This window comes from Mastacembelus armatus, chromosome 14, assembly GCF_900324485.2.
Source record: "Mastacembelus armatus chromosome 14, fMasArm1.2, whole genome shotgun sequence".
Classification (NCBI taxonomy): Eukaryota; Metazoa; Chordata; class Actinopteri; order Synbranchiformes; family Mastacembelidae; genus Mastacembelus; species Mastacembelus armatus.
Window position 1 is genome coordinate 12,242,268 of NC_046646.1, and position 27,165 is coordinate 12,269,432.

The following is a 27,165-nucleotide window of genomic DNA, read 5'->3' on the forward strand; positions in this document are numbered from 1 at the left end:
ATTTTAAAACAGCGTTCCCAGTGGATTCATTCCTTGACCACAATCTTGTAATCAGAGAAACTTGTCAGGGAACTGCTGAGACAGTTGACGATTACGGAAGAAATTGGTCTTCTTCAGGCAAAGTTTGAAAATGATTTGTTCCTGCCATCAGTGTTCTATTTGGACAATATGGTCATGCAGTAGTTGGGCATGTAAGCTCCCATGTTGCTGTGGAGTCAGAACTGATGCGATTTACAGTGTCTTTTAGGGACCAGCTGTTGGAGAAAACAGGTTTGGTAATTACATAGAGGCCTGTGTACTAATTATTTTCCTAAAAATACATTTTGCAACAGTTTCTCTTTTACAGATTTGCTGCATGGAACTTTACTGAACTGGTAACAAAATAAGGTAAATTATCACCTTTCAGTGAGTGTACTGACCAGTTATGCAGTAGAAAGCATACAGTATATAAACTAACCTGGAACTGTCTTGATGGGTTGGCTTCACATATTGACCCCTTTTTTAACAACCAGAGAATTCCTGGACCTAAACTGAAAAAGCTCAATGAAATTCCTATGGTATAATTTGTTTTACTATATAAACATGATTTTCCTACAGTTGTAACTTCTCTGGAAAAATATTTTCGCTATTTAGTATCAATAAAACATAAAGGCTAGTTAGTGATTTAATTTAAAGTGTTGCTATTGCATAGTTTGACCACCAGGGGGCGCTGATTAGTTATTTTTAACTATACACACTTTTTGACTGAAGACATTTTTGACACGTTTAAATGATCAAATTAATTAAATATAGATGGACAGAACAAAACAGAGACACCATTATCCTTATATATAACAACATATCTACTTTTTCTACTATGAAACATCAAAACATCTGCTTCCTGTCTTAGTCTGAAAATTTTAAAAGCCTAGACAAGTTTACTTATTTACTATTAATTAAATGTATATTTTATATATAGATTGAATTAGCGTCGTCACCGCAGGTAGACTGGTGCTGCAGCTGAGCAGATAATGAGTGAAAAAGGTTTGCCGCCATGTCTGTCATTAGTTTTGTTTTTATGTCCCTTTGGGCAGGGACACATGTCAGGGAAATCTTGTTTGTAGGGTGAAATAAGTGCCTAAGTAGCAATAAATAAACAAACAGACTTCAATAAATAAATAAAGACATGAATAAACAATGAAATGTGTACAGAATAGGATCTCAATATTTCCTGTACCCACCCTGCGTCACCTCACCTGGTTGAGGTGTTTTCTCCTCCACAGTACGTGTGCCCCGGGGGTGAAGCGTCTCTGCATTGCCTCCAGCAGGGGGCGCTGTCGTGCCGGTGTCCCGGGGACGCGGCTGCCAGTGGCGGAGCTCCTCTAACTCCTCACCAGTAGCCTGCACCAGGTCTGAGGAGCGGGGCGTGGACTCACAGCGACCGATCCCTGCCCCGAAAGTCCAGGAGACGACAAGAAATCGGAGGTTTAGAAGGTAAGAGTTTTTAAATCATTTTTTTTGTTTGTTTAGAAGTTTTCTTTGTTTTGTTTGTGAATAGGAGCTTGATTTGTGGAAGATTCCAACTTCACTTTTATAACAATAGTCAAAATGATCCGACACGCTGATCCATCCGACTCCACAGAGGAAGATAAAGCCAAAGGGAAATATGGGGGCGCACAGCTATTTAAGTAGTTTGAACAGCCTTCCCATAATTTCGTTTCTATGTTGTACTTATCGACCAAAATAAAACTAAACAGACATTGGTCCGTCATTTAAATAAAAGTTTAAAAACTATAGCAGAAAGAACCCAGTTTGATTACGCTGCTGACAGTCACAGCTGAGGGGAAATGTTTTTTTGTTTTTTTTTATCATATTCATTTCTCATTATGGACGTTAATTTCATACAAAGGCAAATAGGCATAGGCTCAAAACACTGAGTAATATGTCAGCTCCATGGAAGGTGTACAGTGCAGGGCAAATCATTCCTGCAACCCTTTAGTTACTTTTCTTTGTTTGGGAGGGAAACACTCATCCAGCTTTTAACACTTTCAGCAGGCTACATGTTCCTGATCTCCACAGACACTGAAAAGGCAAAGAGCCCAGAGAGACAACCTGCACTAAAACCATGGATGACATCTTCACACAGTGTCGAGAAGGGAACTCTGTGGCTGTTCGCCTCTGGTTGGACAACACAGAGAATGATCTGAACTTAGGGTAAGTGCACATGACTGCACACACACACACAGATTTGAAGGTGACTGCAGTGGGGATAGATTGGCTTGGTTTGCTGTTGGATCTTATAGTCCAGCTGTAGTGTGGGAAGTCTGTGTAAGAATAAATGGAGGACTGTCTCTAATTATTGTAGTGGACTTAATAGTGTCAATGTAACACATTTGGTATGGTAGGTGCTGGTGTGTGTGTGTACGCGCGCGCGCATAACGTGATCCTTGGTGCATTAGAGGTGGTCAAATAGTTTCCATATTGTGTTTTCTCTGCAAATCTGAATACTGCTCAGCATCACCCAGCTTTGGTAATTCCAGTCCAGTTTTTTTTTTTTTTTTTTACCCTTCTTGCTTCTTGCTTTTTATGATGTCATCCTCTAAAAGTGTGTGTGTATTTAAAAGCAGTGGGTTGTGTTGGGCAGATTTTGTGGTAACATAAATGACTAAGGCAGCAAAATATAACATGAGGCTCATCCCACACCAGCATCTTTTTCACGTTTTTGATCATTTTATACATTTAAAAAATTATTTAATAATTAAATAATTAAAAAGGGAGGCAGCAGATGAATTTTATATGGTCATGAGTTGCAGCCCTGCTAGATTTTCTTTTTTTTTTTTAAATTGTTTAGGTTATAGGAGTGCGTCCGCCTGGTTACATAATTTTCCTGCTTGACAGACGCTAGAAGACCTCACTGCTAAAGACCTTGGTTATCTCATTCTTGGGCCAAGCCATATATGTGCAGTTTGTTGACGTTAACTTTGAGGGCTGCAGAGCAACTAGCCAACCACACAACTGCCAGGGCCATTTCCTCTTTTCAACTCCATACAGGGCCAGGCCCTCGCTGACAGAGCTCCTCAGGCAGCGAGCTGCAGTCCCACGTAAACATCTGAGAGACCACTCATTATGCCGGAGGCCTGCTTTGGCTGTTACCCTGAGGACACTCAACTGTGTGAACCGGCCCAGTTTCCTCCTTCATAATACCCAACAATATGCTCTGTGTTATATGTGTCATATGTTGGTGGGCAAATATGTTGCTCAGTAGAAACTGAAATGCATCCACCCCCCATTTCTGGTTCAAAACTAGAGGGTTAGTCTATTGAAGCTAACATTAAAGGCAATTTTAGGTCTCCCCCAGGACTGAGTGACTCAGGAAGACACATGAAAAAAATGGAGAGAGAGACTTGGAGAGAAGCTGTAGCTGAGGATTCCACTGTATTTTTTCCACTCTGTCATTCCTCAGTTTTTTTTTTCCCCTTGTTACTTTTTATAGCACACAAACTTGGTGAGTACGGTGGCCTGGAGGTACAAAACACAACAATATTTCACAAAATGCAGCAATAACTCAGAAAACACAACAGCACAATTGGAATACTCAGCAACATTTTAGAAAACACAGCAGAATGGAAAACAAGTTTCAGAAAACACACATACATTTAGGAAAACAGCAAGATTGAACAAAACCAAAAAAAGCGCGATTTCCTATTACAGAAAATACTTTTTGCTGTAAACCCATGAACCAATGTCAATCGACAACTGGGCCAATTTAAAACACTTAAAGGAACTGAAGAAGATACTGAAATCATAAGTGGCCATTTCATTGAATTACATGAATTTAATGTCATAGAATCAATATATTTAACTGCTTGAACCCTGATAACAGCTGGAAAGAAGCAGGAGTGACAGTGTCTCTTCGTGCATGTTACCTGGTTAGCTATTTGCATACAGAACTACATACAGAGTGTGGATAACTCTGAGACAAAGACATGGACTGTGGGTGAAGTGACTCTGAAATCTAAAAAAGTCCTACTGTTTTTATTTTTTGTGAAATGTTTGCACATCAGGGCCACTGTACCTCACACCGTGAACTTAATGTCCGCAGTGCTGGATCAGAACCAACAGAGAATGTGACCCACTGCTATTTCACTCTAGTGCAAATCAGCATTGCACTTTTCCTACAGGCTGTACAAGCCCTCCTGAACTTTATTGTTGGAGTGGAGTGTAGAGTTTGTGGCATTGCAGGGACTTGCAAGAAGCCTTCGCGTGGGGGGGGGGGGGGTTCTGCTAATGCAAAGGACTCACTTGGGTGAAGAGGGCCAGTCACACGTAGGTGACAGTTTGGCTCCTTGCAGACTGCAGCAGTGTTATGTTCGCTGTGTGTGTGTGTGTGCATGTGCGTCTCTGCACATGTTAGCAGGCATTCCAGCTTGCACACACATTTTTATCACTGGTCGTCAGATGAGGCTGCAGACACAGCAAGGAAGCATGTGCCTGAGTCTAAATAAAGATTGGTAGTGGGTGTGAGAACTTGTGTGTCAGAAAGAACCACACAGAGAGTATTTGTTAGGGAGGAAGTACTGTGTGCATTTACCTCCCAATGTTGCCATCTTACAAAAACATTAACTAATGAATTTAATGTCACTATGCTGATGTCTCTTTCTTTCCTGTTTATTCTTCCTGTGACTTGGGTTTTAGAGATGACCATGGCTTCAGCCCCCTCCACTGGGCATGCAGGGAAGGAAGGAGCGGTGTTGTTGACATGCTCATCATGAGGGGTGCTCGCATTAACGTGATGAACCGTGGAGACGACACTCCGTTACATCTTGCAGCAAGTCATGGACACAGAGACATCGTGGCAAAGGTACTCAGTACAGTTACAACCGTGCATGTGTTGTGTACATATGTTGTCTGAAAACCTACTGTGGTGATAACTTTGTGACGCATGACTGGCAGCTGATCCAGTGCAAAGCAGATCCCAATACAGTGAACGAGCATGGAAACGCACCACTCCACTACGCCTGCTTCTGGGGCCAAGACGAAGTGGCAGAGGTACAGTGTAACAAAGAGACTCCACTTATTTTGGCAAGGCCCTCTTGGTCACTGCTCCTGGTGTGTGTGTTTGAACTCTAATCTGGGCATCTTTTTTAGGACTTGGTGGCCAGTGGTGCACAGGTGTGTATGTGTAACAGGTATGGACAGACACCTCTGGACAAGGCCAAGTCTCACCTGAGACAGCTGCTTCAAGGTCAGAGCTCATTTATGGGCATCTTGACATGCTCAAAGGTTATTTTCTGTGAAGAGAATGTAACCAATGGGTTTTTCAGTACTTTATTTTCGTAATGTTACATCATGTTTGGTCTTAGAAAAAGCAGAGAAATTGGGACAGACCATGACCAAGGTCCCCTATAAGGAAACCTTCTGGAAGGGCACAATGCGGACACGACCTCGTGAGTAACGTTTATTTCATAAAAATGAAAGAAATCGTCATATCAATTCAGCATGTTTGATTATTCATATTTGTGTTATTTCAGGTAACGGTACTCTCAATAAGCAGGCTGGTATTGATTATAAGCAGCTTTCACTCCTGGCAAAGATCAACGAAAACCAGTCTGGAGAAGTGAGTTAGACAAAGCGTTTACCACAGTGAGTCAGTCATTTTTCATTCTTTTCAGCTCCTCAGTTGTTTATTTGCCTCTGTGCTCTCTCTGCAGTTATGGCAGGGTCGGTGGCAAGGGGACGAGATTGTGGTGAAGGTGCTACAAGTGAGAGACTGGACAACCAGGAAGAGCCGAGACTTCAATGAGGAACATCCAAAACTCAGGTAATTAACACATGAGTAGTAGTTTTGGTTAAACCTTATCTCTTGGTGTCTGCACACAGAACAGAGATATCATTTACAGCATGGGCATCACAGGCTCATATGCGGTCAATTGGTTTATTTGCACATTTGGTTCTGCTCTTTTTTGTGTGTTGCTTCATAGCCTTTTTATCTGAACCAAATGAGCATTTAGACTGGCTGTGATGTCTTGGTAACCACATTGCCAGTGTGTGGATGAATGTGATTGCTCAGTGTTCGAAAAGAATTTAGGATCTGTCACAGGAATCTTGTGCAACAAGAAGAGGAGTGAGAGGTGGAGGAAATGGATTTTAATTGGTTTTGTGGTGAAGCAGTTGTTGACAGCTGTTTACTGTGTGATGTGTTCTGCTCTGCAGCACGAAAAACAAACTCCTCAAACCTCCTTCCTTCACAGTAAAAATGAAATTCATTATGGCATGAAATGAAGTCCACCATAAAGCTCCGTTAAAATGGAGCTTTATGTGGAAAACTATTTATCGTTATTGCATTGACCCACGTTGATGTTCTTGTATCAGTCTTGCTCATGTTTTTAGCAGCTGTTGCACCATATTATTGCCCCAAAGGAGGAATGAATGGAATTGCACCTTTGTTATTTGGATGCATGTACAGACAATTTAAAAAGAGGATTTTGTTGAGCCAAAACCCAGCTCATACTAGCATGTTAGAACATGTTTACCAGGGCCTCATGAAGGACCTCTGCATTCAGTGAATCATTATTGACAGTGTTGCATGAAAAAATTTTTAATTTGCTACTCACAAGCACATCACTTATATTTAGATAGTCTACCAAGATCTAATGATGAATGAACATAAATCACAGAATAAAATTATGTAAGACAGAAAACACAACATAGAGGATATTACATAACCTTATCAAGTTTAATAAGTCTCACTAACGTCAGACCCTCAGTTGCAAGAAAAATCTTAATCTGACAAAAATTAGGAAAATATTTGAATAGGCAAAGTCAAAAGGTGATCCTCCACCAGGAAGGCTGAGCACGCTATAGGATAAACTAGGCAGGGTGCTTTCAGTGCTTCAGTTCTTGCCTTCCTTTAAGAACTGATGCCAACCCAAAAGTACTTGGGATGAGTGTGGTGAAAAGTTCAGAGGAAGCATAAAATCTGACATGTATTACTAAAATAAAAGTGCTTCAGATAATGAAAGAGTGAAATAACACCACAGATTAGCTTTCATGGAGTACAGATAATCTAATTTTGGTCTATGATAACATGGAGTTTTCTCAAGTTTTTAGAATATTTTATTGTTTTGATGGCTTTCTCCTAACAGCAAATTTGTTAAATCATTATCAGACAAGAAAGAGCTCTTTATACATATTTATTTACTTTTTAATTTTTGTAAACATTTTAAAATGACTTTTACATTTATATGTATGTCTGTAGGATCTTTTCTCATCCAAATATTCTGCCTGTTCTTGGGGCCTGTCAGTCACCTCCATCCCCTCACCCCATCATCATTACACATTACATGCCCTATGGATCCCTCTACAACATACTCCACCAGGGCACTAGTAAGTAATTTATGTACATGTATGAGAAGGAATTGACTATGGTCGAAGATTCCTACTGAAGATAGAAGATATTCACTTCACCATACTTTTTATTTTCTCTCCTGTCTATTTGTCTCCTGTTTTCTTCTGCTTCATCCTTCTCAGCTCTGGTGGTCGACCAGAGCCAAGCAGTGAAGTTTGCCCTGGACATCGCAAGTGGCATGGCTTTCCTCCACACCTTGGAACCAATGGTTTCACGACTTCACCTCAACAGTAAACATGTCATGGTAAGACGCTGTTATACAATCAACCTCACTTATACACTAAAAGATCGACATTGCAAAATCAAAGTGATCCTTTGATGCATTAACTAGTCAGATGTTTGATAAATAAAGAGCGGATGTGATTAATTTGCAGATTGATGAGGACATGACAGCCAGAATAAGCATGGCAGATGCAAAATTCTCCTTCCAGTGTCCTGGGCGTATGTACTCTCCAGCATGGATGGCCCCTGAAGGTACATAATTCTTTGTTCCCCTCTGCTCTCCTTTTTGCTTGCTTCCTACTTTTAGTTATTTATACTGTATAATTTAGTCTCAGTTCAGCCATTTCATCTGTTTAGTTCCCCATGTTAAAGAATATAAACAACTACTGTGAGTTACTCCAATATGTTTGTGAATTTACTTGTTCCTTTTGCCGTCAGCTTTGCAAAAGAAGCCTGAAGACATCAACAGAAGATCTGCTGACATGTGGAGCTTTGCTGTGTTATTGTGGGAGCTGGTTACCAGAGAGGTCCCCTTTGCTGACCTCTCACAGATGGAGATAGGCATGAAGGTAAGTGAGCACATGATTTATCACAGACACATCTACAGTATGTATTTCTTGGAAATATAACATTAAACACACCACACACACCATAACTCCAAAACATCCCAAACCTTTTACACATTTCTCTCTTTAGGATATTTCCAACAACTTTGTGTCTCACCTCCCACTTCCCCTCATTTCTCAGGTGGCTCTTGAGGGTCTTCGACCCACTATTCCTCCAGGAATTTCACCTCATATCTGTAAACTGATGAGGCTCTGCATGAACGAAGATCCGGCCAAGAGACCTAAGTTTGACATGATCGTCCCCATCCTGGAGAAGATGCAAGACAAATGAAACCCTTCACAGCAATTTTTACACATTTGTTTTCATTATCAAACCACTCTTTATCTTCACTTCAGTCATGTATCTGCTAATCCACTGTAAATAATGTCAGAGACCACTTTAGCTACACACTTCAAACAATAAGTATTATATTGCTTTCTTCCTATAATTTAAATTTGCGATAGAAAGGCTTTTTAGCCTATGTTGCTGTTTTATTATGAAACCTATACACTGAAATATTGGCAAATGTTTTAGTCCAGTGTGGATTATATTCAGTAATGATTCAGACAGAAACAGATCCAAAGGAATGTGTATAGAAACAGTACTTTTATACACATGGACAAAAACCAATGCAATAAATGTTTTGTATTTATGACAATACCTTGTTCTTTTACTTTGAGACATCATCTTCCATTTGTCAAACATGTTCGTAACGCTCGCTTTAGTTTACACAATAATCTGTTTACTGGGAGATGTTTGGCCAAATCTTTTTGTTTTTTGTGGGTTTTTTGTGTTTTTCTTCAGCAGCTTTGACTCGGTTGTTAACCAGTGAGCAAAAGTAAATCAAAGTGTTATTTTCCAGATCAGGACTATATAGAGGCTCTCATGGTTTGCAGATGAAATATACGTACAGTTTCTTTGTAATTCATAGGATTAATAGCTCTATTTAGTGCAGGAAAGAGTCAGTAATCTGTACCAGCGCATGAAGTCCTATTTGGTGGTAGATTGGAGTGGGTGTAACTTAGGTATATATGGAAATTTATAGTGATAAATTATTTTATAGCCTCTGTAACCACCATCTGGTGCAGGAAGAGGCAGCTCTTATTGTGAAAGCATGAAAGGAGAATAGGATTCATTATGCTGGTTAAAGTGACAGGTCAATGCATTAGCCCTGCAAAACCCTTTGGTACAATACATGAGCTGCAGTTTGTGTCACGGGTTTTTAAAAACATGCATTATAATGTCACTCCTGCATCATAAATAAAGTTATTGAAAAAAATCGTGCTGAGAGGGGGGGGGCTGAACACGTGATGAGTCAGCTGACTGCTGTTCCTCTTACAGCACAGAGCAGGGACAGTCTCTCCATAACAAACAGGACCCCGTGGACTGAGCACCAGCACACCGGGGTTGTTGACCTTTGCTCTGCACACTGTCCTCCGGCGAAGACGACGACGACCCGGTCTGCACTTAATTAGCGCTACAGGGCCGGTTAGCTAATTAGCTACTTTGTTAGCGGGTTAGTTTCTGTTTCTGTGTGAGTTGTTTTATTCTGACTTGTGCTAGCTAGCTGCTTCCTTCTTGTCTCTGTCTTATGTTGTCATGTTTCACACAGAGGCTGCCAACAACCGGTGCTCGGAGGATACACCAGCTGCCGTCGGGACCATGAGGCTCAGCCCCGCGCTGCTGCCCTCATCTCTGGGGCTGATGACCTGCGCTCTGCTGTTGATGTCGTCGCAGCCTGGCTCCTGTCATCCGGTACAGACCTCAGGGCAGCCAGAGCCGGTGTTCATGGAGCAGTTCATCCGCCAAGGGCTCGGATTTAACTGGACAAATGTCACCTGCCGCCTGTGCAAAACAGCCTTCACCATCGTCGATATCGCTTTATTGGTAATGTTTTCTAAAAGTCTCATATCCAGGCTGTTAAAGTGCTGAGAGAAACCAACCTCTTGTGGAGCTGAGTGATAACATCTGAAATTATATTGAAATCCACATAAATAAATTGACAAAATTAACAAATGTAGCCATCCATAGTTCAGTCCAGTAGAAACTGTTGATTGGTCATAAGCAGAGTAGTAGTATACATGTGTATACAGTATCTCACAGAAGTGAGTACACCCCTCACATTTTTGTAAATAATTTATTATATCTTTTCATGTGACAACACTGAAGAAATGACACTTTGCTACAATGTCTGTGACATCACAGAGCTGGTGGATGTTAGAGACCTTGCACTCCTCCACCTTCTGTTTGAGGATGTCCCACAGATGCTCAATAGGGTTTAGGTCTGGAGACATGCTTGGCCAGTCCATCACCTTTATGAACTCCCCAGTGCCGGCAGCACTCATGCAGCCCCAGACCATGACACTCCCACCACCATGCTTGACTGTAGGCATCATCTTTAGAAGAGGCTTCCTTCTGGGACGACAGCCATGCAGACCAATTTGATGCAGTGTGCAGCGAATGGTCTGAGCACTGACAGGCTGACCCCCCCGAACCTCTACAGCAATGCTGGCAGCATTCATACGTCTATTTCCCAAAGACAACCTCTGCATATGACACTGAGCACGTGCACTCCACTTCTTTGGTCGACCATGGCGAGGCCTGTTCTGAGTGGAACCTGTCCTGTTAAACCGCTGTATGGTCTTGGCCACCGTGCTGCAGCTCAATTTCTGGGTCTTGGCAATCTTCTTATAGCCTAGGCCTCTTTATGTAGAGCAACAATTCTTTTTTTTTTTCAGATCCTCTGAGAGTTCTTTGCCATGAGGTGCCATGTTGAACTTCCAGTGACAAGTATGAGAGACTGAGAGCAATAACACCAAATTTAACACACCTGCTCCTCATTCACACCTGAGACCTTGTAACACTAACGAGTCACATGACACCGGGGAGGGAAAATGGCTAATTGGGCCCAATTTGGACATTTTCACTTAGGGGTGTACTCACTTTTGCTGCCAGCGGTTTAGACATTAATGGCTGTGTGTTGGGTTATTTTGAGGGGACAGCAAATTTACACTGTTATACAAGCTGTACACTCACTACTTTACATTGTAGCAAAGTGTCATTTCTTGTGTTGTCACATGAAAAGATATAATCAATTATTTACAAAAATGTGAGGGGTGTAGTCACTTCTGTGAGATACTGTATATGTATACAGTATAGTAGAGTGCCTTAACAGGTAGTCATTAAACGGAATAGAGGTCTACATTATACTTAGAAAGATTATTTTAAGACTTGTTCTACGTAGCTGAATTAAATACAGTTTAATGCAAGACTTATATGTTAAACCCAAGTCTATTGGAAGGTGTAGAGATGTTCAGTTTGTGTTGCAGCTGCTAACGTAGGTGTTAGTTCAGTTTCACAGCTCCACAATACTGCTGAGTCAGCAGCTGCCAAAATCACTTTCAGCAAAAACTGAACTTTTTTTTTTTTTTTTTTTTGGTTTACTTTAATATTTCTAATCTACTCAACAGAACTGCAGATTAATGCTTAGGGTAAGATGTGTTTTTATTCTTGTTGCTTGTCGGTTTGAAAATTATGTCGTTTAAAATATAATATCGTGAATTACGTCTCAACAAACACCAGTTTTGTTGTGACTGCTACTAGTGTTACTCAAGTTTGCAAGGAAATACAGCATGTGACACTAATCTTTTTTTTATATTGTCTGCGCATTTTTTTTTAAGCTGATGTAGCACAAAAAAGATGCTTTAGGCATTTAGATCATAAGGTCTGTTTATTGACCTCAAGTCTTCCTGCTGCTAAGAAGTTCTGGCTGTTGACCTCAAAAATGTGTTGGAGGTTTTGACACCAGTCAGTGAAGCATTAATGTTCAAACGACATATTTGTTCTTGTACCTTCTTTACCTCTTCTAGAGTGATGCAAATGAAGAGCGAGTGGCACATGCTGTAGGTGAGGCGTGCATCCGTCTCCATCTGGCTGATGAGCAGGTGTGTCGGCAAATAACAGAACTGTTCAGGGACGACTTCATCCGGGCCCTGCAGGAGTCTCTGCTGTGGCCCAATGAAGCGTGTGCCCTGCTTGTGGGCCCTTCCTGTGGCAAATTTGACATCTACGCACCGTGGAACATCAGCTTACCAAAGGTCCCCAAGCCCCCTGTCACACCACCATCTCCTCCCAAGCCTGGCTCCCCACAGAGCAGGGTCCTGTTTCTAACTGACATCCACTGGGACCAGGTGAGTATGGGCTGTTGAAAAATGAACCCACCCCCACCCTGCTCACCATCATGGCCCTCAAAGTTGTACTTCATACTGATAGTGGAAAGTACAAATTGCTGGGCCATACCCTCCAAGAACAGATAGTTGAAGTTACTGATTTACTTGAGAGATGTTTGCATTATCCCAAGTCACATGAGTTTGCTTTGGAGCAAGGCCTGCTTTTAAATATCCTGATCTCCACTGACAGGAGTATGAAGCTGGCAGCGCTGCAGACTGCAAGGATCCTCTGTGTTGTCGTAAAGAGTCAGGCTTTCCCAGCTGGAAGCGGAGGGAGGCTGGGTACTGGGGAACCTACAGTAACTGTGACCTGCCTCTGCGGACGGTAGAGAACCTCCTGGCAAATGCTGCCAGAGCTGGACCGTGGGACTGGGTCTACTGGACCGGAGACATACCAGCGCACAATATTTGGTCTCAGACCAGGAAACAACAACTGTTAGAGCTTACAGTCATCTCCAGGCTTGTGCAAAAGTAATTTCTCTTTAGTAATTTAATTTGAACTTCTTGATGTAAGATCAGGATAAATGTTCCTTTCACACATAACAACTTTAGCTACTACTGCAGTAATGGCTTAATTGTCACTAGTTTTATTTGAATAACTTGATGTTAAATGCTGTACCTTTAAAACATGCTGCTGGTGACTGACAGCAGTTGCTTAACTTTAACCTCCAGTACTGTGACTTACTAAAAACCCATGGACTGGTTTTTGCTGCGCCTTTGGTCACATGTTTGTCATGTCTTACTTGGAATTGATCCAAACAGCTACTGACTCTTGGCCTCCTCTCCTGTGCAGATACCTGGGACCTAATGTGACTGTTTACCCTGCTGTCGGGAACCATGAGAGTACGCCAGTAAACAGCTTTCCACCGCCCTTTGTTCATGGTAACAGATCCTCTGCCTGGCTCTATGACACAATGGCAGAGGAATGGGCTGCATGGTTACCTGAGCAGGCTTTGAAGACTCTGAGGTTCTTCATTTTCATGTTTATATTATCTAAAGCTCTTTTGTGTGTTGACATTGTTGTGCAGCTCAAACCACCCTGTAGATAAGAAACAAATACTAGTTAAAAAACATCAAACAAAGAAATTTCTTTATCAGATAAGAATTGTGGTCATGTCAGGTAGCTGTTGTTGCGGTTTCATTTTACCTGTAGGTAAACTTTGCAGACTGAAATGATTACGTTGCTCAAAATTTTATTCCCTCTATAGAGGGTTTGAAGTTTCGGTGGATGTTCTCAGCTAAATGTAACTCGCTCATCTGTGGCTGTAATTGCAGATATGGAGGGTTTTACACAGTAGAGGTCCAGCCTGGTCTGCGGTTGGTCTCTCTCAACATGAACTTTTGTGCTCGAGAGAACTTCTGGCTGATGGTGAATTCGACTGATCCTGCTAATCAGCTGCAGTGGCTAGTCCATATTCTCCAGGCCAGTGAGGACAAGGGAGAGAAGGTGAGTGAAGCAGCGAAAACAAAAGATTACAGACTCTGGGTGAGTTCAGTCACTTAACACTCTTAAGTACAGAGAAGTTAGTATAGTTTCAATGAGCCTCCCTTAGCTGTCCCACCTTAGCCATGTTTTGTGCTAGAGCGTAATGAATTATGGCCTTTTCATTTTTATTTACTGTAGTCACTGTCACCGAGCATGAGATTGCAATAAAAATATTATCCTTTTTTATTAATGCAATGATCTTCACTCATGGTGTCATTTCCTCCCTTTTAGGTACATATTATTGGTCACATACCACCTGGCATGTGTCTTGGCAGCTGGGGCTGGAACTACTATCACATCGTCAACAGGTAGCTACATTCACCATTTAAACCTGAAGGTGTAAAATCCTAGAACTTTTGAGTATTAAAGTGTAGAACAGTAAATGCAGCATTTGTGTCCTGTTTACCTGCTGTTGTCACTGAGGGAACAATATGATGAAACCACTGCTGAGTGTGCAGAACTGACTGTCGATGTAAGATTTAGATATTTAAAATGGATGTGGAGCACTGATTTCACCAAAATGTCTGTTTTAGCTTCATCGACTTAAAGTGTAATGCCTATGTACGGTAATTAATTTGGATCATCAGTAGCCTGGAAAATTTACAGATGTTAAGATACTTTTAGCCACATCACTGTGGAACTTATCAGCAGTGTTTGTTTCACTTCCTCATTTTTTGCATGCCTGGTTCAGTGGTCTGCTTTAACTAATGAAAATATTCGTAAATTGTTTTATTTATTTATTTTTAATTAGTGTCTTACTGTGGTCAAACTTGTGGCCTAAGAGATGAGATTGGTTTTGAAGTTTTCTGTCTTTTCTGTGTAAGAACCTATTTTATGTTGTTTTTTTTTGTTTTTTTTTTTGTTGTTTTGTCAGATATGAAAGTACAATTGCTGGACAGTTTTTTGGCCATACACATAGGGATGAGTTCCAAATGTTTTATGATGAGGCGACCATGACCCGCCCACTGGGAGTGGCGTTTATTGCTCCCAGTGCCACTACTTTTATTAATCTCAACCCAGGTGAGTACATAAAGTAGTTGAGTGGTGTCCTGGCATTTCAGAAGCCACGCACTCACACACAAAGCTACAAATGTTGTTTTCCCTTTCCAGGATACCGTGTCTACTACATTGATGGGAACTACCAAGGCAGCTCTCGACTGGTAATTGACCATGAAAACTACATCCTCAATCTCACAGAGGCAAACCATGGTCCAGGGGCCTCCTTCAGCCCGGATCCAAACCCCAAGTGGACACTGTTATATCGTGCCACTGAGGCCTATGGTCTTCCCACTATGTTCCCTTCCGACCATGATAGGCTAATACAGACCTTCATCAATGATGACAGAGTCTTCCAGAAGTTCTGGTATTTCAGTCATAAAGGACATGTGTCAGAGCCCTGCAAGGAGACCTGCAAAACTTCATTGCTCTGCTTTTTGAGAAGTGGGCGGTATGATGAGCGTGAGCAGTGTGACCACCTCATTGGTTCTGGAGGAAACTTGGCCCAAGCTGCCAGAAAAACTCTTTGTTGACATGACAGAGTTTGGCCTGAATGACTGACTGGGGTAAAAAGCAATATGAAATTGAGCCAAAAGTTTAATTTGTTCTGTTGCAGATGGATCAACAAGACATTATTGTATTTGTTTGATAACATGCAGTCACTTTAGCTATTACTCTGTAATCTGTGCAGTTCATGAACATTTTGTAAACATTGTGAGTTCTCAATTAGGACTTTTGTCATCTATAATGCTTTCACAAACACATTTAACTGATTGTTTGGCAAAAGCCCTTAGGTTTGTTTGCTGCTGTTTTGCAATGGCAATTGAGTAATAACTGCTTGAAAGCGCCCCTGAAAGATGTTCCCTTTACTGGAAATGCACAGAATGGTGGGAGTTAAATAGTTGATCCATAACATTCTTGTGACTTGAAAAGATGCTGTTCTCTAGCATCAATCCAGCCACATTGTTGATAATGTGTATCAGGAGGATGGATTTTGTAAAATTCCCAAAGTTTTCATGAGATTTTCATCACAAAATAATTTAAATTTCCTTAAATCCTCCCTTGTAAACTGTGACACAGTGCCAAGTTTACATTAAAGGGATGATTTTCTGACCCCATAAAGCAATATTAACAGTTTCTGGGAGTTGATGATTCTCCTTCAATGCTTCAGTGAGCCTTATTAGTGAACGTCATGGATGAATGGATCTCAGGTTTTATCAGGTTTGAGGCAAGTTGTTATGCCACATTTAGGATCTTGACTTATTTTTCAGTCCTTCTTGAATTCCACTGTGGTGATTGTGGTTATTTTGTAAGGTAGCTACCTTAATGCACAGCACTGTCTAAGTGCCTCAGCAAAGATGTCTTCAGGCCCATAAAGATCAGTATTTCTCACTGAAGTTTACTTCTCTCTGCACTTTAATGCTTTCGTTGGCTAGTTAACTTCTAGGTGTAATTTAAAACAACGTTGATACAAGCATACAAAGGTTCTCAGGTCATGATTTATGTGATTTGTAGTGTATCATGAGCATGACATGAACTGCAACTTGTAAAATGAACAATAGTTTAAAAATCCTATATACTGTAAATTATGAATAAATGATGGAATCTTACAACCTTGTCCATCTGTTTGCAATGACAGAAAAATGTTGAGTAATTTCTTTTGTAATAGCAGCACTGTATGGCTTTTCATTTTGTAATAAGTTTATCCACTACATAGTTTCCTCCATAGGTTAACACAAAAATCCAGATGACCTATAATTCCTTTAGTGTTAATAGTGGCAAAAATTTACAAAACAGATAAAGTTACAAATGTCCAGAAACTCTGATGCATCCAAACTCAAACTTTGGCTCAGGTACAGCTCAGTGACAACTGTTCTATGTAGCCCTGTGTGAAAACTCAGTATTTTATTTCTCATGTCTTCCTGTGTTCTGATAAACTGATCTGTGGTTTCCAATGTTGCGTCACTGACTATACCGCAGATTCGCTTCATTAATCAACCACTCAGTACATACAGCAGGAGCCACTACTTGGTCCCTGGTTTCACATTGACTAAATGCTTCAGAGAAGATGAATCTAAAGTAGTACAAGGAGTAGAAAATGACGGTTGGGGGCAGATACATCAGTACCGTTCAGCATTATAACTTTATCAGTAACAAATTTCTAATTCTTTTTCAGTATTTTTGATGTCATTTTAGGACACTCAAAATAGTTGCCATGCATGAAGGTAAGTGAATCATTGGAAGACATGATTGTTTAATGGTTATTCCTCGTTATAAATTTCATTTTAGATGACTGGTTTTATCAGAGCAACACTGATTCAGCGCTGCACTCAAAATCATAACATCATTTAATCCTCCTTTCACATTAAGTTCCTTTTGATTTCTTGATTTAGTGTTTAATCTGCAAACGTCTGCTCATCATCCAACTTTAAATGTTCAACTGTCACAAGCCTTCTTTTCCTTCATTTTTCTAAAGGGCTTTTATTATGGTTCTAAGAAGAACACAGTGATGCCAAAGTCCTCCTTGTACAGCTCCCAGGTCTTGGGTTTGTGTGGGTTGTCCAGTTCTCCCCTTGGCAAAAACAGCCTGTGGACAGAGTCACAGTCAGAAGCTGAAAAACTATGAATTGAAAGCTACTCCAGTAGTTGCACCAAAGCGGGCATAACATACTTGTTATCCACTATGAAGGAGGTATTGAACCAGAAGTAGATTGGAACATCTTCGTATCCTTTTGGAAGACCCTAAAGGGAATGATAAAAACAATCATAGGACAGCCAGGCTAAGATGAGCATTCCTTACACACTAGTTTTAAGGCGAAAGGTGAACAACTCACAGCACTGGATTCAAACATGACCTTCACATCTCCTTCAACTACAGGTCCGTTTAGTAGGCTGATCACTGCTGCGTTATTTCCAATGTCGGGAAATACCTAAAAAAAAAACAAAACAAAACAAAAAAGACCAGAAATGTGTCAATCACATGTTCAGCAAAAAGCTGCATAACCTGATGATTGTATAGCCCAAGTGCATGATCCTTACTGTGCAGTTGTCCTGTTTGGCACACACACATTGAAATACCAGCTCTTTCTTCAGAATTACCTTCACCTTAAGATCACTGCCATCCCCTTTACCCACACCTGGGTAAGAACAAAAAACTGAATAAATATATAAATAAAAAAAAGCTGAATTTTGTGATATGGATATGGATCAAGTGAGTTATCTATTGGAGGTCCTGGCTGGTTAGCTGGATTTTACCTGCTATGGAGTGGATGCGGAAGCTCTTGATCCTGAGGGCTTTAGGTGGAGGTAGCTGTCTGTTGAACTTGGTCTTCATAATCTCATAGTACCCCACATAGCGGCTCTGTGGTTCACACACACACGCATGTACACAACAGAGCTAAACATTTTCACTAGCTGCTTAGTAATTTTCATATTCACTTTGTCCACAAACAATCTATTCAAATCTGTAAACTGTAAACACTAATTATCAGCTCATGGCAAAGGCCTCAAGAAAAAAAAATATGTACAGTACAATGTATGTGAAAACATACTATGTTCACATTTATAAAATCATGTTATTCTGATGGCATACAGGAGATATAAAATATATAAATATGAATAAAATAAAAATAGAAATAAGAAACTAGAAAAGTCAGACAATTTTGGTGAAAACATGTCCTCTGTGTTGCTGTCAGCCCTTCTGTCTGCCACAGTTCATTTTTTAATATTACCACAGGGAGGCGCCAGTTAGAATTAAATTCTACACATGTTCTTTCATTGTGGTTGTTAAAACAATATTTCAAAAATAATGCTTCTATTAAAAAAAATGTGGCTTTGCAAAGCCTGAGTTCTTACCTGAGAGGGAGTCTCGACACCCTGAAACTTGGAGCTCTGACTCGTGTCTGTCCTCCTTTCGCCAAAATAGTTCAGACTGTCCTGGTGGACAAGCAGAAAACAATGTAAGGAAGCAGTCTGCAGTTACTAAGTCATTAATCTTTCTTTGAAGAAATCTCAGCCTTAAAGAGACATACCTGTGCATTCTCAAACTGGTCACTGTCAATAAGCCAAGTACACACCATAGTACCTGTACGTCCTGTAAAAGATAACTAAATTAGTAAAGTAAACGACTAGTACAAGCAGCATATTTCAATGATAATGCACCACAATAATGTGCAAAAATAGACTATTCACTAAATGATAATGAAGAAAGTCGAATTTTTAGTATCACCTTTCCCTCCTTTACAGTGAATAGCAATGACATTTCTGGGATCAGCAGACATCCAGTCCCTCACACTTGTTGTGTATTTCAGCATGTCCCTGTGACAGGCAGTGCAACACAATGTTAAAGGTACGGAGAAAAGCGTGCACAAGTATTTACAAATAATGCGTGCTTGTGATACATTATATTTCAGTGAGTGTTCATAGCAGATATGTTTGCTTGTGATCTGTCCTGTGAACTTGCTGAAAATGTTACTTACTCCAAGGCAGGGACGTTGTGGTCATCAATGAACACCCGTTCAACTCTGTAGTGGAAGAACTTGGGGTCATAACCCTTCTCACCTGGTCAAAAAAGATGGTATTCATATGGTTTGTTTAGGTTTAGATAAAAGGCAATACAGAACATGTGACAAGAGGGAGCCCTAACTTACTGCATAGGTTGTAAACTTTATAGTGCCCTTCATGTTTTGTGTCCAAGAACCTTGCCACCTCCTGCACAGAAAGAGATGAGGAATAGGTTAAAGCATATGTGGTGGTGGTGTTATGAGATGTGAGACAACAGCTAAAAAGTCAGCCAGGTGAACTCATATGCACTGAAACAGATTTCAATGAGTGTGCACACCTGAGTCCAGTCCGACTTACTGTGATTGGATTCCTGTAGAAAGACTGTTTTCCAGAGGAAGGGAAAGACATGGCAATGACACGGTCTAGAGAAGTGGGTGAAGATGCAAACAAAAGCTCGACTTGTAAAGTCTGTCATTTTTTGCAATGTTTTTATATGTTTCTGACATGCATGTATATTGTTTATACAGCATGTAGCACATACCTGTGACATAGGTAAGGTCGAGATCAAATCCATCTTTCTGATAACGCCGCTTGTTCTCAGAAACCTGACAAAAATATCAAAGGACTCAAGTAGACTAGGAAGACTATAGTACACCAGGTATTCAGTTTCCAATGTTTTCATTGCAATGATCTTACCATCCTCCTGGTGACTTTCTCCAGCTCCTTCCTCTGAGTTGCCAGTCTGAAAACCCTCACCAGGATTATTATTCTCAGGAAACGAAGAAACGTCACCACCCTGATGAAGAATGAATTAAACAAAAATAAAACCTCTGAATCATTCAAACATTTGCATTTGAGTAGAATGTAATGATCATTATTATAATATATAATAATTATTAAAACAATAACATAATATGGGTATAGGTATTAAAGATCTAGTATACCAGCACATGTCTTTAAGTAGCCTGGGTGATTAGACCAATAGCCAGGTGGAAGCTGCATGGGGCTAACCTAATTGACCACTCTAATTCTACAGACTAATCAAAATGACAGATGTGTAAATTATTCCACCATTCCTATAGCACAGTGAAGGAGATGTCTATATTTGTCTACAGTCCTGAGAAGACATTTAATAGGGCATCTAAATGAAAGCACTTATGTGGATAGACAACAGGTCTGTAGGGGTTTTAAATGAGCAGAATGTCAATTTGAGGCTCTATAAATTAATCTCCAGGAACTCAGAGCTAAACCTAAGAATTTTATACCCAAATTCAAATCTCACTCCTGACCCACAGGACTACCATGTAAACATCCAAAACAACTATATGTCTGGTAATATTACACATCTGTTAGCTGGGAATGCAAGGGAAAGCAGGTACCTGGGGATGAGACTGGCTCCTGACAGGTCAGTGAAGGTGTAGGTCATGGTGATCACCAGTGTGACTACGACAACACAGGCATCTATGATGTTAAGCTTGGAGCTGAAGTACACTTTGAACCTACAAGGTACCCAAGAAAATGTACACACGGCATTAGACTATTTACATGCTACTGGGAAAACTGCCCAGATCACGCAATTAATACTATCGATCAACTTGTTAGAAGATGGACTGGGTATTGTACTAGTATTTTGAGTCAGTACATTTTCCAAGGAACAGTCCAACACATCCCATACATTTCCTGTCCAGCTTCCTCTTCACTATTTCCTGTTTAACAGCTAATCACACATGGTTTCTGCTGACACACAACTCTGGTAATGTTTGCATCACTCTTTTAAAATCTTCTTGTTCTCACAGTCACGAGCAAGCTGCTGTGCAGTGATAAGTGAAGACCATTTTTGAACATACAGTTTAAAATGAAGTACAATTCATTGCATTAACAGCCCAAACTAATACCCAAATTAATCTCCTCCTAACATGGTGTCGGCACATTATTCATATGTGCTGACACAGTTATCTTTGTTAACACTGTTAACAAAGATAAGATTTAGAGGAGTGCTGAAAACATACGAAGGGATACAAGTGGTGACACTGCATTTGCTTCTGATGCAATGAGGACCATAAATACAAAGACTGGGAGTTGCTGAGTAACAAAAATTAAGCAAATGCACATGACTTCTTCAAAAACAACTATATATACCATTACACTAATGCATGCAAGGCCCTCCTTTCTCACCCACCCTTCCACATAGACCCGCAGGAGAACGTCAATGACAAAGAAGAAGGAGATGGTGAGGGACACCGCCTCTAAGGCTTTTCCAACATCTCTGCTCCTGTCAGGCAGGGAGAAGTCCACAATCACCAGGGCGAAGTCCACAAGGATCAATACTACCCCAAAAACACTGGAGAAAAAGACAGAAAGCATCATCATCATCACCGTCAACATCAACATGATTAGCAATTATCCCTCTAGATTATATTAATATTTCCAAAACACACTCACCGAAATCCAAAGGACATAACAAAAGGTGTGATTTTTTTCCGGATGTTGCTACAAAGAAGAAGAACCATAGTCACTACAGGTAAATGTGCTTCTGGAAAAGAAATGGTTGTATACAAAGAAGGTAGTTATATACTTACTGGTACATTGTGTCTGGTACCACATTCTCTGCCTTTCCGTCGTCAATCTCTACTTTAGCATCTTCCATCTTTGCAACGTTTCTAACAAACAGGTGGACAAGATAAAGATCTTGGCAAAACACTAGTGCAACACAATACAAAACATCAACACCACATTCACATAGGTCTATGACGTGACAACTACAAACATAAATGGTTTTGTAAACATCCACATAGAGTTAATCTTTCCATATCAACAGTATTCTACTCACCCATTTACACCTGAATCGGATCCTGGATTGAAAAAGACAGAGGACATGGTTTGTGTGTCTTCCTTCTGGCTTTATTCTGAACGAGCAGACTCTGCATGTGAAAACACATTTAAGAGTTCAATTCTGAAAATTCTATCTTGTAAAAACTGGACACACACAAAAAACGCGTCCTCTTGTACAAAAACAACACTGCATGTTTATCAGTACCTGAACCCGCACTAGAAAAGTCACGTTTTTATCATTAAACTTTTAATAGAGTTTCCCACAAGTGGCTGCTTAGCAACCACTGCTCTGGTTAGCCGTTAATGCAAAAACCGACGAGCAGTGCAGAAAAGGTTAGTTAGCTAACTAGCATTAGTTAGTTAAGTGTCCAAGGTTCGTTATTAGCTACCGCTGGGGGAAACCGCAAAGTAAAATTCAACAACACAAACCAGCCGCTTTCCAGCTCAGGTAAACCGAGCACCTTCCCCCAGTCCTTTCCTCTCGTTGTCTGGAGTGTTTGTCTGCAGAGCTGACACCAAATGATCATCTTAAAAACTAGCTAACTAAACTACGGAGCGTACTAAACTGCTTACCGTTAGTGCTGTCATTCATGAAACTATACGACACTTCGTCTTGTGACTCCCTGTGAAGACAAAGGAAGACAGTTCAAAGGTGACCCGGGGAGATTTTTTTCTACCCATCCATATTCCTCGTTTTTTTTTTTTTTTGTTTTTTTTTGCAAACGTAGCGGTTTCGGACTTCCTGGATTTCAGTGAAAAACAGGCTCGCTTCTTTTTTCCTCGTTAGTCGTTACTCATCTTTGTTTCTCCACCTTTCACACCAGAACTGACCGCAAGCCTCCCATGCAGAGCCGCGGAGAGTAGCGTTATGCCAACAGGCTGCACAGCCTCTCCCACCTCGCTCTGACATCTGTTTTTGGTTTAATTGAATTCCCAAACGTCAGTGTCCTGGTTTGTAAAATAAACACGGCTCCTTCCAACCAAGGCATGGCAAAAACTCACTTTGTGTTGGAGCTTTGCTTCTTTTGTCAAGCTGATACTTTGATAGTATTTGATGCAAGTTGATTGTGTTGTTCTGCTACAGCGCGATATCTTAAGAAAAGGCCCAATTTACTCAAAATAGGGGAAACATAAGTAAAGTAGAAAAGGTTAAAAAGGCGAAACACTGCAAACAAGGACAGGTATAAAGAAGTGTGTTGCTAACTCTTTTTCAAAAACAGATTTTCTAAGTGCTTAACAAACTAAGCCATAATATTAAAACAACATAAAAATAGCTTAAAACCAGTGACAATTACTTTTATTTTTTTTTTTAATGACAGAGTGAAGGGAAATAAAGCTTATACACAAAAGAAATACTGAATAAGTCAATTAAAAATCTTAAATTGCAGATTTTTATCTGTGCAATACCCAACGAGTAACACAGGAGGGAGCCCACCTGTACCACTGACTTCTCTCCTAAACTGCTAAATTTCTTCATATTTTCTGTTGTATATTATTGTGAATTGAATATATTTGGCTCTTGACCGTAGGGCAGATAAAGAAAAAAACTTTTTAAAGACTTTAGGCTCTGGAAACTTTTGCAAACTGTTTGTAATTTTGATATTGTTGTGCCTACAATAGTATAATCTGTAAATCTGTTAGTTTCAGCTTCACTGTTTTTGTTTATATGCTGTTTCTTTGTTGCTGCCGAGCAAATGAAGCGTTTTCTCGCCATAGACAAAAGACGCCTGTTGAAAGCACTGCTATGTAAGGAATGAAGTCCTGTGAACACATTCTGTCCATGAGACCATTTGCAGGTCTGGGATCAGCTGAGCACTTCTATGTTTGATAGGGTTGGAAAACTACAAACTGGCTTGAGTTCAGCCTTAGGCAAAGTTGGTAGAATCTGGATCCCTTAATGTGGACCATGCAGAACTGGCCCAGCCTATAAATAATACTGACAAATTTTAGAGCAAAAGAACATTGAAGCTGGAGAAAACAAGTGGAAGCATGTGGAAGGTAGGTTTGTGGTGCGGATTATTTTGGAAGATTTGTAGTTTCATGACAAGTATCGGTTTATTCTCTGATCTTTAAGATACATTGCATTTATAATTTCAGACTGACATTGCAGCAAAGGACTTCATAAAAGCCATGCCAGTGTTGCTGTTGTTGGCACTGTTGTTCCCCATGGCCTCCTCTACACAGTTGTCTGTAAGTAGATCGTCTTACTCCAGGATATGTTTCTCTCTTTGTTTTTGTGTTGACAGTGAAAACTGAGAATATAAGGGTCAAAAGTGTTAATTACAGGTTGGACTCAAAAAGGACTGTCATTCCTAGAAACTCCATTTTATAGATCTGTGCAGGGGTGGACCTATGCTTTTGATAGCCCCTCTCTCTATACCAGTATTATATTAAAAATCAATTTATACTTACCATCATGTATAACTAGAAATGTTTTTTCCTGATTTAAGGGAATAGACTCATGTGGGCCAGAGGTTGCAGTTATCAAGCGCAGCATAAGGAAACTGGAGAATAAACTCTTGATTGGGACTTGGCTGGTTGAGCACTTGCAGATGCACAAATATTTCCAGCCACTACAGCCTGCTGCACCTAATACTAAACCTGAAAATGACACAGTTCCTGCTGTAAACCACAACAACAGTGGGGCATTAGCCAGCTCTGATATGACATTGATGAAACAACTTCCACCAGCAGGCAATTTAATTATCCATGACAAAGGTAAGAAAAACTCACATTATGTCATATATGTGTTACGGTGTTCATTTTAATAGTTAAATCTTAATTATGAAGCACTTAATGACAAGGATGGTAATCAACAATCTTTAAGGCCTTTTAATGCTATCTTTCTAGACTGTTCTGAGCTGTTTGACAGACTGAGACCACCAAGTGGTTTCTACCGCATCAGACCCAAAATGCACCAGGAGCCATTTTTGGTCTACTGTGACATGGATGATGGAGGAGGGTGGACAGTGTTTCAGAGACGTCGACATGGAAAAGTTGACTTCAACAGGTTTTTAAGCAGAGAAAGTAGTCCACATACAGAATGTAGGAAAATGTACCAAAATCCATGAAAAGCTCAGCTTCATATTTCAAAGTAGGCATTGATAAAGCTTACACAGCTGTTTTGAAGATGTGGTAAATGTCTGTCTAATTCTTATTTTAGAGACTGGGTGGACTACAGAGATGGCTTTGGAGACTTTAAACAGTGGAATGATGAGTTTTGGTTGGGGAACGAGCACATATATTCTTTGCTTTCAGAAGGTCAGCAATGATTAAAATCCCCAAAAAATAAATTAAATGCAATATAAATTCCTGTTTTTATTTTGGAACAGTCTTCTCTCTGATTGGCAGCTTATTTATCAATTATTATCTGCATGTCTTTTTCTTAAAGGTAAGAACCTGGTGAAGATTGATCTAATGGACTGGGATGGACAGAGAAGTTATGCATTTTATGAGAATTTTAGGATCACTGATGAAGCTGTAAGAAAATCAATTTTACAGTCATGTTTTTAGTATAAGAAGTTGCTGCAATTCCAGACAAACATAATTTGCTCCAATTTCAGGATAAGTATCGTCTCCAGTATGGGATGTACAGTGGAAAAGCTGGGGATGCTCTGTCTGGTGGTGGGAGGGTGGTGGAGCAGTGGTCTGCCTGTCTCAGTGGCATGCAGTTCAGCACCAGAGATCAGGTCAGTCATCTGTCTCTTATTATGATTCTGATCTTATTCCTTCGTACGAGTTTAAGGATAATGTGCAGATAATGACTGTGGTTAACATTGATGTTGGTGATACAGGACAATGACCGCTTCCTTCATGGCAGCTGTGCTCAGGAGAATAAGGCTGGTTGGTGGTTCAACAGGTGAGACCTTGCACATTAAGTCAAGTGGACACTCTGATTGTTGCAGTAGTATTACCACTGTATTTTCTTTATAGTAAAATGTTTGAGTTTTGTCTTACCTGACATTATAAACTTTTCTTTACAGATGTCATACAGCCAATCTGAATGGGAAGTTCTACCGCACAGGGAAGTACACAGGCCAGAATGACAATGGTGTGGTGTGGGGGACCTGGAAAGGCCTTTGGTATTCCCTTAGACACACCACCATGAAGGTGCGGCCTCTGGTTTTCTTGGATGCCATGGGCAGTGGAGCAGGGGAAATTTAAAAAAAAAAAAGTTTCTTGTCTGATACTGAATGAGGCAAAAAATAATGGCAAAGGTGTAAATTCTTAAAAATCTTAATTTCTCCCATTACTTCATTATTTTAAACTATTATCAATTGTCTATAGTACAATATCTTTTACTTTCCAGTAAACATTACTTTCTATAACCTGTATGATATTACTCAAACAATAAAACAAACAGCATCTTAGCACAATGCCTCATTGACTGCTTTAACTTATACACTTGAAAAATGCCTGACGTTGCTTAATGGTCACAACAGTAAATCGTATTAGAGTAAGAGTGGTTCTCATCGCAGCACATTATTGTACAGTGTGACTTCACAGCATAATAAAAACATTACATTCAGCAATGTAGAACACGACTAACCCCCCTTATTTAGTGTTTTGAATACTGACAATGATAGAGCTTGTGTTTAACAGCGCATACAGACAGAGGTACAAGAATTATGTTAAATATAACTAATTATGATAAATACTGTACCAGTGGTTGAAATACAAAGAAATCTGGTCTCAAAGTATCTTGAAAACTGAAATTCTGAACATGAGCATACAGCAAACAAAACAAAAACACACTTACCAAAAAATGAAATATTAAAACAGTTATAATAAAAATGCAATAGAAAAACATTTGTACATCTTATTTTGCGTCCCTTACATCAGATAAACAAAACTAAATATGTAAATTGACAATATAAACTTTACTGATATGAGGGAATTTACAA

The 27,165-nt window shown here is 40.1% G+C and overlaps 4 protein-coding genes across 8 annotated transcripts; 3 read left to right on the forward strand and 1 right to left on the reverse strand.

Moving 5' to 3' along the window:
• Window positions 1-1,318: 1,318 nt before the first annotated feature.
• On the forward strand, window positions 1,319-8,873 carry ilk (integrin-linked kinase). Of its 3 annotated transcripts, none has more exons than XM_026328720.2 (13): window positions 1,319-1,473; window positions 2,059-2,193; window positions 4,675-4,840; window positions 4,933-5,028; window positions 5,128-5,224; window positions 5,343-5,426; window positions 5,511-5,596; window positions 5,691-5,800; window positions 7,238-7,365; window positions 7,510-7,631; window positions 7,762-7,861; window positions 8,048-8,178; window positions 8,357-8,506. In XM_026328720.2, the coding sequence occupies exons 2-13, from the start codon at window positions 2,105-2,107 to the stop codon at window positions 8,504-8,506; spliced, it is 1,359 nt and encodes a 452-aa protein (XP_026184505.1). In that variant the 5' UTR covers window positions 1,319-1,473; window positions 2,059-2,104. The 3 variants fall into 3 exon arrangements, with proteins under 3 accessions (XP_026184505.1, XP_026184503.1, XP_026184504.1); XM_026328718.1 differs by having other exon boundaries at window positions 1,336-1,473; window positions 2,032-2,193; window positions 8,357-8,873; XM_026328719.2 differs by having other exon boundaries at window positions 1,356-1,473; window positions 2,035-2,193.
• Window positions 8,874-9,527: 654 nt separating this feature from the next.
• On the forward strand, window positions 9,528-15,697 carry smpd1 (sphingomyelin phosphodiesterase 1). 2 transcript variants are annotated; one of them, XM_026328713.1, is made up of 9 exons: window positions 9,528-9,731; window positions 9,828-10,102; window positions 12,085-12,405; window positions 12,635-12,915; window positions 13,238-13,411; window positions 13,720-13,891; window positions 14,162-14,238; window positions 14,805-14,950; window positions 15,041-15,459. In XM_026328713.1, exons 2-9 carry the CDS (start codon window positions 9,878-9,880, stop codon window positions 15,457-15,459), a joined length of 1,815 nt encoding a protein of 604 aa, XP_026184498.1. In that variant the 5' UTR covers window positions 9,528-9,731; window positions 9,828-9,877. The 2 variants fall into 2 exon arrangements, with proteins under 2 accessions (XP_026184498.1, XP_026184499.1); XM_026328714.2 differs by lacking the exon at window positions 9,528-9,731 and having other exon boundaries at window positions 9,878-10,102; window positions 15,041-15,697.
• A 714-nt stretch (window positions 15,698-16,411) lies between these two features.
• Window positions 16,412-26,350, reverse strand: tpte (transmembrane phosphatase with tensin homology). Of its 2 annotated transcripts, XM_026328716.2 has the most exons (20): window positions 26,219-26,350; window positions 22,835-22,884; window positions 22,260-22,350; window positions 22,009-22,089; window positions 21,872-21,919; window positions 21,609-21,770; window positions 20,809-20,928; window positions 20,126-20,225; window positions 19,971-20,034; window positions 19,787-19,851; window positions 19,576-19,636; window positions 19,405-19,486; window positions 19,155-19,243; window positions 18,958-19,019; window positions 18,782-18,862; window positions 18,182-18,287; window positions 17,966-18,063; window positions 17,761-17,856; window positions 17,598-17,668; window positions 16,412-17,513 (listed from the first exon to the last, which is right to left on the reverse strand). In XM_026328716.2, the coding sequence occupies exons 3-20, from the start codon at window positions 22,304-22,306 to the stop codon at window positions 17,411-17,413; spliced, it is 1,536 nt and encodes a 511-aa protein (XP_026184501.1). In that variant the 5' UTR covers window positions 22,307-22,350; window positions 22,835-22,884; window positions 26,219-26,350; the 3' UTR covers window positions 16,412-17,410. The 2 variants fall into 2 exon arrangements, with proteins under 2 accessions (XP_026184501.1, XP_026184502.1); XM_026328717.2 differs by lacking the exons at window positions 22,835-22,884; window positions 26,219-26,350 and adding an exon at window positions 22,691-22,830.
• fgl1b (fibrinogen like 1B) lies at window positions 24,104-26,432 on the forward strand. Its single transcript, XM_026328721.2, has 9 exons — window positions 24,104-24,259; window positions 24,359-24,451; window positions 24,712-24,979; window positions 25,112-25,271; window positions 25,425-25,522; window positions 25,653-25,741; window positions 25,825-25,950; window positions 26,056-26,120; window positions 26,245-26,432. The coding sequence occupies exons 1-9, from the start codon at window positions 24,251-24,253 to the stop codon at window positions 26,423-26,425; spliced, it is 1,089 nt and encodes a 362-aa protein (XP_026184506.1). The 5' UTR covers window positions 24,104-24,250; the 3' UTR covers window positions 26,426-26,432.
• The last annotated feature ends 733 nt before the right edge of the window (window positions 26,433-27,165 follow it).

Excerpts from the sequence above, each read along its gene's own strand:
- ilk (XM_026328720.2), top strand. The coding sequence starts at position 2,105 with ATGGATGACATCTTCACACAGTGTCGAGAAGGGAACTCTGTGGCTGTT. Across the intron at positions 5,597-5,690 it reads ACGAAAACCAGTCTGGAGAA|TTATGGCAGGGTCGGTGGCA; the intron begins GTGAGTTAGACA and ends CTCTCTCTGCAG. Across the intron at positions 7,862-8,047 it reads AGCATGGATGGCCCCTGAAG|CTTTGCAAAAGAAGCCTGAA; the intron begins GTACATAATTCT and ends TTTTGCCGTCAG.
- smpd1 (XM_026328713.1), top strand. The coding sequence starts at position 9,878 with ATGAGGCTCAGCCCCGCGCTGCTGCCCTCATCTCTGGGGCTGATGACC. Across the intron at positions 10,103-12,084 it reads TCGTCGATATCGCTTTATTG|AGTGATGCAAATGAAGAGCG; the intron begins GTAATGTTTTCT and ends TACCTCTTCTAG. Across the intron at positions 13,412-13,719 it reads CAGGCTTTGAAGACTCTGAG|ATATGGAGGGTTTTACACAG; the intron begins GTTCTTCATTTT and ends CTGTAATTGCAG.
- tpte (XM_026328716.2), bottom strand. The coding sequence starts at position 22,306 with ATGTCCTCTGTCTTTTTCAATCCAGGATCCGATTCAGGTGTAAATGG. Across the intron at positions 21,920-22,008 it reads GTACCAGACACAATGTACCA|CAACATCCGGAAAAAAATCA; the intron begins GTAAGTATATAA and ends TCTTCTTTGTAG. Across the intron at positions 20,929-21,608 it reads CTGCGGGTCTATGTGGAAGG|GTTCAAAGTGTACTTCAGCT; the intron begins GTGGGTGAGAAA and ends GGTACCTTGTAG.
- fgl1b (XM_026328721.2), top strand. Across the intron at positions 25,272-25,424 it reads GGAAAAGTTGACTTCAACAG|AGACTGGGTGGACTACAGAG; the intron begins GTTTTTAAGCAG and ends TTCTTATTTTAG. Across the intron at positions 26,121-26,244 it reads GCTGGTTGGTGGTTCAACAG|ATGTCATACAGCCAATCTGA; the intron begins GTGAGACCTTGC and ends TTTTCTTTACAG.